Source organism: Acomys minous (genome assembly GCF_964271855.1).
Source record: "Acomys minous genome assembly, chromosome: 2".
NCBI lineage: Eukaryota > Metazoa > Chordata > Mammalia > Rodentia > Muridae > Acomys > Acomys minous.
Genome location: NC_140484.1, coordinates 64,525,037 through 64,537,539, shown reverse-complemented (window position 1 = coordinate 64,537,539; position 12,503 = coordinate 64,525,037). Strand labels below are relative to the sequence as shown.

Here is a 12,503-nt window from a genome sequence, read left to right as displayed (position 1 = left end):
GTGGTGCCGTGATACAGCGCTCAATGATTTTTAAGCAATAAAAGAAGTGACTCTAAAACTTAATTAGGAAAATTTAGAGACTATCTAAGGTTCTTAGCGAATTTCTGAAAACGGGAATGGTGCACTAATATCCGTGAGATTTATCCCAGGGAAATCCCAGGAAGGTTTTTTGGAGCTCTTGCAAATCACTCTCAAGGGTACTGTGTCTTACAGACTCACCGAAGCTATTTTGTTGAAAAGAAGTGAGACACGAAAGATGCCAGGGTTCCTAGGAGAAGCAAATTCTGTAATATCCTCTCCCCCCCCCCGCCCCACTCCCCCCCCCCGCCCGCACCACACACACACTCCGCCTGTTTGGCTTCTCGGCAGAGCCCTGTCAGTATCCTTGATCCGCTCCTCCCCAACCCCCTCCTGCCCGCGCTACATTAACCTCCTTGTCATACTTGCAGGCTCTCGCCGAGTCTTTCAAATTAATGTGATTTCATTTAAAAGAGAGAGAAAGAGAGAGAGAGAGAAAAGTGAAACTATTTGAGTCCTAATGGAATCCTTTCCAGAACACGTTTTCCCAGCGCTGCCCTCCGCAATGGGGTGGCCTCCGAAGCATTTTGATTCCTTCCTTCTGCGCAGCCCTGTCCTTGGCCCACAGCGTCATCCATTTCTATTAAAACACATGCACTCACCAGCGAACGATTGCCAAGAAAATAAACGTTGGGTTTGGCACCCGTTCCTCCAAGAGAAGTCACAAGCAGAAATAAGAGGCCGTTCGAAGCCAGAGCCAGGTACACTCAGCCACAGCCACTGCAGAGTCCTTCCTAACGATGGCATGTGGTTGCTTTTCAAAGGTGACAGTTCTGCCTCCTGAATCACCTTTTCCAAACCAGGGCGTAGGTGAAAATCACCAGAATCAGGGAAGGCTGGCTCCGAGCCAATGGGTCCACTTACCTAGGATGATGTCGTTGGGAACCCAGGCAGCCAGGCCAGTCCTGCCGCAGAGACTGCAGGTGCTAGGGACCCAACAGCCACCTGTTGTTCGGCCTCCAGGAAGCTGATGGGATGGCCCAGGCCTGGGAGGAGGCTGAGGCGAAGGCAATATATGAATAATGAATGAGTGAGAAGGTTCTCACCTCTCCTCATTAGCATTCCATTCAAATTACTTAACTGAGGCATCCATTTCTCTTCCCAGCTTCAAAGCCTAAGTGGTCCCCTTAGGGGGATAGCCAGAGTGAGCTGAGAAGAGGGACCTGGGAGGACCCTGCCTGGGCTGACTGACCCTCTGCAACTCTAGAGCGGCTCACTATATGAGAGAGGCATAGCATGCCCAGGGAACCTAGGACTGCGTTAAAGCAACCTCAGGCCTCTAGCCACCAATAGCCAAACACAAGCCACACAGTGGTGATGGTGCAGGCACCCAGGGCCCGAGTACATCTAAAAGAAAGCCGGCACCTGCCCATGGGCCCCTAGGAGCAAATTGCTGCAGGTAAGGCCGGCAAACTGGCAAACCAGCAAAGCACCTTCTGAGGAAGGTCCAAACCTGGCATCTTCTCCCCCACAGTATTTCTATAGCCCCAGCTTCAGAAATAGCTCTTTCTTTTTTAGGGGCCTGAACATAGCAGGCGTCCTCAATGAAGATTTTTCTCAGCTGTTGTGCCAATGTCCTGCCTGTAGGGAGAGACAGAGAGCACCTTGTCCTGCCCCGAACCCACTGAACAAACCAGCCGTTCTCTTGGTTCCCTGCCTGCTTCTAGGTATGACTTCAGCCGTTCCATGCCTGACATCAGGTGGGGTTCCAAGGCCTCTAACCTTGTATTGTTAACCTTAATAAGCCCACCAATACCCTTCAGTGGTACTTATGATTTACTGACAGTCACTCTGAGGTAGCAAAAATATATTTTTTTCTTTGCTCCAAATTAAACTGCAATAAACAAAGACTTAAACATTAATAATCAACACAATAGAAGAACTGGGTGGGGGCATATTTTTTATAATCTTCATAAGAAAATAATTTAAAGCAAGAATCCACATTTAGAAGATATTTTTAAAAATAAAATTTAGACTACATAAAAGTTTGAGTGTTTTTTTTTAAAGTAAGAAATCTATACTGTTAGAAAAAATAAATAATAAACTAAAAACTGGTAGAAATGCATTAAATAATCGTGTGTTAGAAGGCAAATTTCATTAGTCATGGAGGGTCCTTGAAATAGGAACAAGGAGGTGCTGTGAAGATGCCTGATGGTTACGACGAGTGTTTGCTGCTCTTGCAGAGGCCCCAAGTATAGTCCCCAGAGCCCACATTAAACAGCTCACAACTGTAACTCTACCTGTAACTCCACCTCCAGGGGATCCAATGCCCTCTTCTGGAGACTAGGAGCTCCTGCACTCGTGTGTGCTCAGGGACACACACACACACAAACACACACACACACACACACACACACACACACACACATACACACACAATTAAAAATAAAATACATCTTTAAAAATTGAAAGCAAATTAAACAGATTTGTAAGTCCAAAGAAATGATAGATTTTTAAAAAGTAATATGTGAGATGGGGGTTTATTGCAAAGAGTGTAATTGTGGCTTCTATAACAAATTTCATTCTGGGTGCTGAGACAGAGAAAGCCTTCTCTGTGAGCTCAAGTCAAGAATTGAGAGTACTATGCCTTCTACAGTATGACCATGCTGTTGTTCAGCAATGAGAATTTCATTCCTTCTCTCCCTTCCTTATTTCCCTTCTTTCCCTTTAGTTTATTTTTCCTTCATATTTTATCAGCAAAAAACCAATAAATTGTACCTTTATAAATTAAGAACTGCCAATAAAATATATCATTGAGAAAATGAAAATACAATCCACACTGTGTAAGAGGTGTTTACAATCCTTAAACTCAGTAAAGAATTTCTAACCTAAATATATGGATAATATCTACGTGTTGATAAGAAAAAAAATAATATCTTTTTTTTTTTTAAAGAAAGTGTATGTAGCCCAGGCTGGCCTCACACTTGCTCTGTAGCTGAGGTTTGTTTTGAACTTTTGATCCTCCTATTCCCGCCTCCTGGGTACTGAGATTATGGTCATACAGCACGTATCTGCCTCCAACAATCTATTTTTAAATGAAGCTGAACACAGTTCTCTCAAAAGGGAATATCCTAATGGCTAATAAAAGAGAACGTGCTGATCCTTGTTAATCATGAGGGAGAGGATAATTAAAACCCCCAGGAGAAGCCACCGCGAGCCACCAGAATGGCTAACATGAAAGGACTGCCAAGTGGTGACAGAGATGCCCACACTGAGGCCCGAGCTGGTGAGCTGCTGTGCTAGCCAGGTCAGCGGAGCAAACTGCTGTGCCCTCTGTCCCAGCGACACTCCCGGTTTTCTGCTCTGCAGGAGAACGTCTATAGTAGCTCCACGGAGTACAACCCCGAACTGTAACGCATCCAGATGTTCAGCAACAGCAGAACACATCAATAAACCATACACTTCACACAAGTAAATAACACTTAGCAAGGATCATAATGAAGGTCACGGTTAATATTGCCTGACAAGATCTAGAATTGCCTGAGAGACAAGCCTCTGGGCACATCATGAGGAAGGTTCTAGATTGGGTTAATTAGGGTGGGGAACCCTACACTAACATGGTCAGCACCAGTACAGGACTGGGCTCCTGAACTGAATAAAGAGAGTCAGCTGAACACCAGCACTCTCTACTTCCTGACCGTGGATACAATGTCACTAGTTGGCTCCTGCTGCCATTTCTTCACTATGATGGACTGAGAGACAAAGTAGAGCTTTCTTTACTTAGTTGTGTTTTGTTTTTCCTGTATTTTGTCACAGCAATGAAATGGGTGACTGGTACAATGAGCAGCAATAATATAAGCATCTCTAAGTCATGGTGGAAATGGAGACCCCAATGTCCTTAATCCCGGTGATATAGGACACAAAACATTTCAACAGAAAGGAGAGGCTATATTAGAGTTGGGGGGGGGGCGCAAAGGAGAAACACAGAGACAGAGAGACACAGGGGGAGGGAGGGAGGGAGGGAGGGAGGGAGGGAGGGAGGTTTCAAGAATGTCTGGGTCACAGTCACAGAGGTGTCGTTGACGATTCATGAAACTGCACGCGTTGGATGGGAGCATTGCTCCGCATAGATAACACATTTCAGTTAAGAGCACCAGCTCTGCTCCACGCAGAGGCAGTTAGAGCCACCTGACCCATTCAAACCAGCACACCCCGTATCCTTTCTCAGTGGACACGGCAGCCACTAGGTCAGACTTATCAACTGCTTGCAGCCAGGTGTTTCAGTGAGATTTCATTCTAGAATGATTTTTGCAAATCTGTATTTCTTGATGCAGTTTTTACACTGAGAAAATTTCATCGCACTCTGTTCATATCAAAGATCCTTTGAAACCTTTAAGAGTTTAGTGTGCACGTTATTCCTGGCTAAAGACAAGACAGAAGGGGAAAGAAAAAAAAAACTAATAAGCAAAAATTTCCAAGAGTAATCTCTGAGGAAGAATAGCAGGCTACCAAGAAGAGACTTGATACCCGATGATCATATACAGGGGGAGGATGTCCTCTCAGTCACAGTCATAAGGGAGGGGAGTAAGGGGAAAATGGGAGGGAGGGAGGAATGGGAGGATAAAAGGGATGGGATAACCATTGAGATGTAATATGAATAAATCAATAAAATTTAAAAAAAAGAGTAATCTCTGAAATGGGTGCCACTATGTTTTTACATGATACTGAAAATCACCTCACCTAAGAATAAATGTTGGTGACATGACAAGAGCCAGGAACTGTCAGTGCTCTTCATCCTTGGAGTGACCCCATACTGCAGAAATTGTCATCTTCATTATGTAGATTGGGAAACTGCATGATTAAAGAGCTCGTTCTAGATCGCCAATCTCTTCTATGTAATGAATGGGACACAAGCCCATGATGCCTGCCTGACGTATGCCCTCTGATGGTACCTGATGATGGCCTTGGCCCGCAGTGAGAGCTGAGGACCTGCTGCTCTATCCACTTGCTCTTCCACGGCTATGAGGGATTCGCTGGGAGCAGACACCTGATTCCTTTGAATGAGTCTATTTCATGCTCAGTGTCAAGAATAGCACATGAGACATGTGGGTACAGTAGGGCTACACATCCCCCCCCAAGGAGGAAATTCCCTCTATCATGATCCTAAGAAGCCCTGGTTTGCTCTTGTCTGAGCTGGCTATCCAACTCATCCTGGGGTCCTGTGAGCTTTATATTTTATCCATTAAATCCATTTTTTCACCAAGTGTGCCCTGTGCTCCTCATAAACAAGAAGTGTGTGTGTGTATGTGTGTGTGTGTGTGTGTGTGTGTGTGTGTGTGTGTGTGTGTATTCCATATGTGCACTATGTACCAGAGAATTATGATCAGTGAACGTGTGTGAATGTGCATGCACAAACGTGTTCAAGTGTGCATGCATGAATGTGTGTGTGTACAAGCATAGGAGGATCGTGGGAGCCTGTGTCTGTGCATGTGCCTGTGCTCTCCTCAGCAGACTCCCATCCCCCCACCCCCGCCGCCTTCTACCCATGCCCCTCTCTGCCCTCTGACCAGCTGTCAGTGACGTGGGCAGTGCTCTCCCTTGTTCTTGTTCCTGCTTTTCCAGCATTATGACTGACATTTACATTTGTAACAGGAGGCGCTAATTTCCTTTACAAGGCAAAACTACAGGTGTCTAAGCGGAGAGTGCAGGCGCAGCTTGTCTCAACCACAACCCATTTAGACTCACTGCTGTGCCAGAGTAGAAAGCTGGGGGAAATGCACTGCGTCTCCTATTGCCAGCTTAGACAGGACCTGGGCTCTACAGGCTTCTCACACTGATTCTCTTTACAGTGAGGGACAAGCAGGAATGGCTGTGCGGGGTCTTTCCTCTGAAGAACTCAAAGGACCTAAAAGGAGAAGTGAGCAGAGAGCAGAAATTCCAACCGGATAGCTCACCTGGGCACGGGGAAGACGAGACAGGCAGCAGGAATCTCTGCTCATCTCTAGATACATCCTCTAGCTGGGAAAATCAGGCCACGGCGTCGAGGCAGATTCCCAGGGGTGTGGCTTATACACTAAGGATCCCCCGATGACCCCTAAGCTGTGGTTCTCAACCTTCCTCATGCTGTGACCTCATGCTGTGACCTCATGCTGTGACCTCATGCTGTGACCTCATGTTGTGGTGACCCCCAACCATAAAATTATGTTCATTGCTACTTCATAACTGTAATTTTGCTCCTGTTATGAATCATAATGTTGATGTCTGAGATGTAGTGTATCTAATAGGCTACCCCTGTAAAAGGGTCATTTGACAGTCTCACCATGGGGTCACAGCCCATAGGTTGAGAGCCATAGTTCTTAGGGACTAAACCTTCTCCCAGACTCCACCACAGGGTGATCCAGGCTGTCTGATTTCTCCTTTCTTAGGGCAGAACTCTGCTTTTGCCTTCTCATGGGCTGGGCATCTTCTCCTCAGACACATGCTAACTAGTACCTCTTGTTAGCTAGTGCCAAACACGAACGCAATACACATGTATCATGAGGGGCTATGTAAAATACATCAAACGAAGAAGTTCCCTACACTCAGGGTAGGATATCAAAACCTTAAAAAGAAAATGTGCTGCCCAGCCCACTTTAGTGCTAGATGCAGTCACGTGACAGAGGCAAAGGCATCTTACGCACCCTGAGGACTGACTTGGAGCAAGCCGTAGAAGGAAACATAAAGGTGGCCTCGCTGCTTTACAACAGCAGCTTCCTGGTCATGGAAGGGTGACGGCGACTCTGAAGTTGGCAGCTGTGTCGTCACCTTCTGTTTGCATCATGGAGGTGGCATGAGGAGACAGACAGCAGCTTCCCAACCGTGGTAGAACAAGCCTATAGACTGCTCCAGCGGCCTCTGTTGACAGCCTTTAATGAGACCCCTGAGCCCACAGCATCAGATTCTTTTTCTGAGACAAAGGACTGGCCAAGGCCATACTTCAGAGTGACCTGTGATAAGGGCAACTATAGTGTCCAGTGGCCTTCTCTACTCCACTCCCCTAGTCAGTTTCTTCTGGTTTCATTTAGGTTTCCCCACAGTCCTCGTGAAACCTAAGGCCCCTCATGAAACCTGCACGAAAGTACATAAAACAAGGAATGTGGATACACACAACTACATCTGCTGGGATCTTGGACAACAGCAAGTGGGAGCTGGTGCCTCCAGGTCTCAATTTAAATACTGGTGTTAAAAGAGGGATTAAGCTCTTCAACTCATACAAGAGACATGGAGTTCTTAGGTAATGATGTAACCATGGAAACAAGTGAGAAGATGCCTGTTTCCCCATTTGCATCTCCTCATTATCCTCTTGGGATGGGGCCTCTTTTCTGTTTTTGAAACATCATAAAAATGATGGAATCTAGAAATGTGAGCAACCTTCCACGCTGACTCCAGTCCCTTTCAGGATTCAGCTGGAAACCTTGAAACCAAACCACATCCTACAACAGGAGAGTGCACACTACTCAAGGTCAGAAATGGGTGGGTGGCATTACATCATCACAGAACAATAGAGTACCCCACCCTCTACCCCCCACCCCTGCCTTAGACTGGTTTAACATCACTCTATAAGACAGTCTCAGCCTTGGCTAACATGATTGACACTTAGGGCTGGCTAAGTCTCAGCTGGGAACACTGTCTTGACTTTTGTTAGGTAATTCTCCTGTCCCTGGGAGCCAGGAGAACCCTCCCTGAGGGATCAAACTACCTCCAGAGAGTGGCCATACTGAAAGGTAGGAGTACCAGTCCAGTTTGCTACAGTGAAGTCCAGAACACGTGTGTTTGTGCCTCTGTGCACAAGTATCCAAAGCCTGTACTTGGAGAAAAATCTCACAAGTGGTCCACTCAATCTCAAGGTAATTTTCTTTTATCTCTAAAACATTCCAAAAGAAAAATGATTATGAATTCTAATGCAGGGCTCAAAAGCCTCCCATCCTCAAACGCCATCACTTCCTACCTGGGATTTTATATTGGGAACAGATTCTCAGTTGTCTAAAAGATCCTTATCCAACGAACGTTTCAGGTTGAAAAGTTCTGGATTTATATTCTTAAATTGCATTCCGTTTCATATTTATGAGGGCAATTGTTATCATCTCTGTTCAAATAATCATCTCAGCACTTTCTGCTCAGCGTGCTAGGCAGCTTCTCTTATCATGCAGATGGACCCAAGCCCTGACAGAGCCTGGGATTGGGGGGGGGGGCGCCCTCCAAAGCTAGCTATGCAGCTCAGCTCACCAGGACTGACTGGAGTTTCTCTGCTCAGCTTTGCCAGCCCTTCAGGTGCTGCAGGGCCACCAGGGCCACTTTCTCAGGACCAGCAATCCAAGCTACCCAATTTCATGGTCCCAAGAGTCTCACTGAGTCTCAAAAACAAACAAACAAAACCAGCAGCCAGTGTGCTGCTCTTCTAAGCTGCCCCATCTGCCCAGTAAGCGTCTCCATCTTGGTTGGGCACCAGATTTAAAAAGGAAGAAAGAAAGAAAGAAAGAAAAGCAGAGACATGTGCAGGTTGTAGAGACACCAAATAGCAGCCTGGATGTCCTCATCTAGGGCAGAGATCCATCACTGGTGCTGGCACATTTTTGTCCCTCTTCTGTGGCGTTCAACAGCCCAGGTAACAGAAATCCCAGCTACTCAGGCAAGAATGATGACAGTAGGGATCAGGATAATTCTTGTACCCTTGAAGGTAAAATTTGGTCTTGGAACAAAGTTAGTAAAGGTGGGTGGGCTGGATACAGAAGGAGAAGGTGGCAAAAAGAGAGGAGGGGAAAGGAGAAATGGTGGGCCAGGGGCGGCATGTACAAGTCAAGTGCAAAAAGCAGAAGGTGCCTCATTGTACTAAAGCAAAGGGTTGATGAAACGCAGGCCAGATGTGAGAGGCGAAGCATGGCCAGAAGAGCACACTTGCAGTGCCAGGTGGAGGCACTTGAATCCTGTGCCCTAAGCTATTGTCTGTCCCTGGAGGGTCTGCTGATGACAGCCTGTGCCACAGCAGCATGACTCAGTGACCCCCTCCCTTGCCCAGACCTACTACACATCAGATATCCCTGAGTGGGTCTAGAACCTAGTGATTCTGATGTTTGCTAAAGGTTAAGACACTTCTGGCCCCAACAGAGCAACTGATCACCAAGCAGAGAAGTAAGTTGTTATCAGAACCAAGGCAATGTTTTTTTTTTCAGCTACACAATATATGAGCAGCTAATTCAGTTTAAGTAGTTCCAAGTCACAATTCCACAACTTTAAAGTCTCTGCTGCATTTTTTTCTTAAAATATCCAGTCTTTTTTACTCTAGGAGTGGCTGTGCAGAATAGTGACATCACAGAAGCACACCCAGCACAGAGTAAGGGATGATGAGGCCATAATGATGGGTCAGGAAGACGGCCCTGTGGGTAAAGTGCTTGCTGTGTGAACACGGAGATCTGAGTTCAGACCCCCAGCACCCACAAAAAGCCAGGTGCAGCTGCATACCTGCAACCCCAACGGTGTTAGGCAGAGGCAGGAGAATCCCAAGAGGCTTGCTGTCTGACCAGCCTAGCTGAAATGGTTCAATGAGAGACCCTATCTCAAAAAAAGAGGAAGGCATCCCAACATCTACCTCTGGCTCCACACACACATGAATGGGTGATTGCATGCACGTGTGCACGCACGCACGCACACACACACACACACAGAGAGAGAGAGAGAGAGAGAGAGAGAGAGAGAGAGAGAGAAGAAATAGAGACAGAGACAGAGAGACAGAGACAGAGGAAGAGAGAGAAGAGGAGAGAGAGAGGGAGAGATAGAATGAGAGAATAAGTGAGAGAGAAAAAGAGAGAATAAGTGAGAGACAACAGCAGTCTCTCTCTCTCTCTCTCTCTCTCTCTCTCTCTCTCTCTCTCTCTCTCTCTCTCTCCAGAAAGAGATGCACGGGAGCTGTCTTAAGCCTTAAGCCCCAAATTTCTACATGTTGATACTTACTGAAGCTGACACCTTAGCCTTCACCATGCAAAAAAAAGTATCTGTGGGGCTAGGGCCATGGAGCCCCAGGTCTATGATGCAGAAGAAGTTTAGCCTCATTCTGAAACATCATGATGTCATTCTGTGAGGCACCTGGAGGTTTGCCACTCACACAGTAACAGAGGAGAGGCCACATCAATAATTGCTGCCCAGCACCTTCAAAATAGCCATTTGCATTCTTTTCTTTCCTGAAGGTATTAAACTTCAGGTTACTTCTCAAAACATACCTACAGAATGCTTTCTTAATTGGGTCCCTCAATCCCCAGTAGTTCGGAGAGAGGTGTCAGATATGAAGGGTCAGAGACGCCAGGGGCTTTTAAATCCCCTGCATAAAGGAAGCAGGATTTTAATGAGGAAATGGTTAAAGTGCAAAATATGTGCTTATCCTGCCCATCTTGGAGGGATTGCTTCTCAGTGGACCTTAGATCAGACCCCAGAGGACCGAGAGCTGAGCCAGGCAGGTTCTGAGAGGCCTGCTTTGAAAAGAACCTCCACGTATTCTCTGTCCCAATATGGACACAGACAGGCAGAGGGGCTCCAGAAATCCAGCCCATCTATCTGGAATAACCCAAAGGTGCCCTAGGTCTTTCTTCAATCGAGTTGACCATGTACATTAACCATCACAGTAACATAACAGGATGTTTTGTAGATAATTAATCAATCATTTGTGATATTCATTTTGCACTTGTTGTTTCCTGTTATGGAGCTGGTGGAATGATTCTGTGGGCCTCAACCATTTCATAAAGTCTATGACAAGTAGGCTGGCTGAAATACCACACCCAAAGCTACAATCTAAAAGTCCCTGTGAACCGCAGTTCAAAGAGCCATGCACCTACTCCATAGCGATGGATGAAATGAGGTGCCAAGAAGAAGCCTACAGTGCTTTTAGGGGAACAAGGGGAGGCAAGACAAGAGGAGGGGTGTCCTCAGAGACTGGGGAGATGCAAGGTGAGAAGGGGGTGTGTCCACACAGCCTCTCACAGCCCACAAAAGATATCAGGACCCCAGGGAAAGACTAAGACCTTTTTCTCCTGAGTGTTGTTTATTTGTTTGTTTGCTTATTTGTTTGCTATTTATATGTTCATTTATTTATTTTACTAGGAGTTGAACTCAGGGCCCTGAACATACTAAGTAAGTAAGTACCCAGCCTCTGAGCTTGCTTTCTTCCTTCTTATTTTGAAATTAAGTCTTGCTCAGCTACCCACACTAAGCTTGTACTCACTCCACAGCTCAGGCTGGGCTTGTATTTGTGAGCATCTTAAGCATCTAGGATTTCAGACCTGTGCCACCGGAGCTGGCTACAGGGGCATGGTATTTCAAATTTGTTTCCTTACGTATGTGTTCCCTGCAAACCTTGCAATCTTAAAGTCTTTGGTTACTATCACATATTTGTAAAGACTACACTTGGCAAAGGGTAGGAAAGGTCTCTTCTTTATGACCAAGAGACGCCTAAGCAGTACCAGGAAGCAGAGGCAACCCAGGGCAACATCGCTGGCTGTGGTCTAGAGCTAACTGAGCAAAAAGCACCCACATGTCCATGGCCACTCCGTCACCCACCTACAGAAGGCCAGGCTCAGTGCACAGAATGAAGGAAGCACCGTGTGTATCCTTGTGCTGGGGGCAAGAGGCTATGTAGCCTATTGCCAAGCAACAAGAGTATCTTCAAGACAGGGAGTTAGAGATCCCTGTTGTAGAACCAAAAAGAGAGGAGTGTCATGTATGTTTCCCATTTACACACACACACACACACACACAGGAAAATACTAGAAGGAAATGCAGAAACGCATCAGCAGCAATGAGCTATGGTATTGACGTTTGGGTCTAGAAGATGAGAGCTGAGACCGGATATGCTCCTGGACTGAGAAACTTGTCTACACCCACAGACAAAGATTTCCTTTCCTTTTTTTTTTTTTTTTTTTTTTTTTTTTTTTGTATGTTCACATGCAGGCAGCTACATCTGTGTGGAGGGCACAAACATGCATGTGTGTGTAGAGGCCAAAAGAGAGCCTTGGCTGCATCTCCTCGAATTTCATTTACCTTTCCTTTTAGACTGAGTCGGCTCACTGACCTGGGGACTTCTGATTGGGCAAGGCTGGCTGAGAGCAGACACCAGGACTCTGCTTACCTCCCTGCCTTCCTGGCGCTGGGATTACAAGCGTGCACCAGCTTTTTTCCCCCTATAGTTTCTGGAGGATCAAATTCATGTCCTCATGCTTATGCACCAAGCCCTTTACCCACCGAGCCATGACTCCAGCCTTTGCAAACCTTGCCGAACCTCACCAGAGCTTCAAGCAGTGGGAGGATGGCTGAGGATGGAGTCCAGGGAGCATTGGAAGAAGAACACCCTAGACAAGTACAGAGCAATGGCTCTGAGCAAATTTTTTTTTGGCTCAAGATCCTCATGGCCAGTGGGTCCTTGACAGAGGTGATGGAGAAAGCAGGGTCCCAAGGGGCATGTG

General features: G+C 46.4%; 1 protein-coding gene across 4 annotated transcripts in view; it reads right to left on the bottom strand.

Annotated features, from left to right (window-relative positions):
• Positions 1–12,503, bottom strand: part of LOC311580043 ((E2-independent) E3 ubiquitin-conjugating enzyme FATS) — a 240,395-nt gene that overhangs the window by 145,428 nt on the left and 82,464 nt on the right. The window contains exon 3 of one of the 4 annotated variants that reach the window (XM_084751210.1): positions 943–1,075. The exons of 2 other annotated variants lie outside the window; for them this stretch is intronic. In XM_084751210.1, the coding sequence (XP_084607336.1) occupies positions 943–1,075 (133 nt within the window). Of the gene's footprint in view, positions 1–942; positions 1,076–12,503 lie in introns of those variants that run through there. One more of the 4 variants, XM_084751212.1, reaches the window with a different exon arrangement.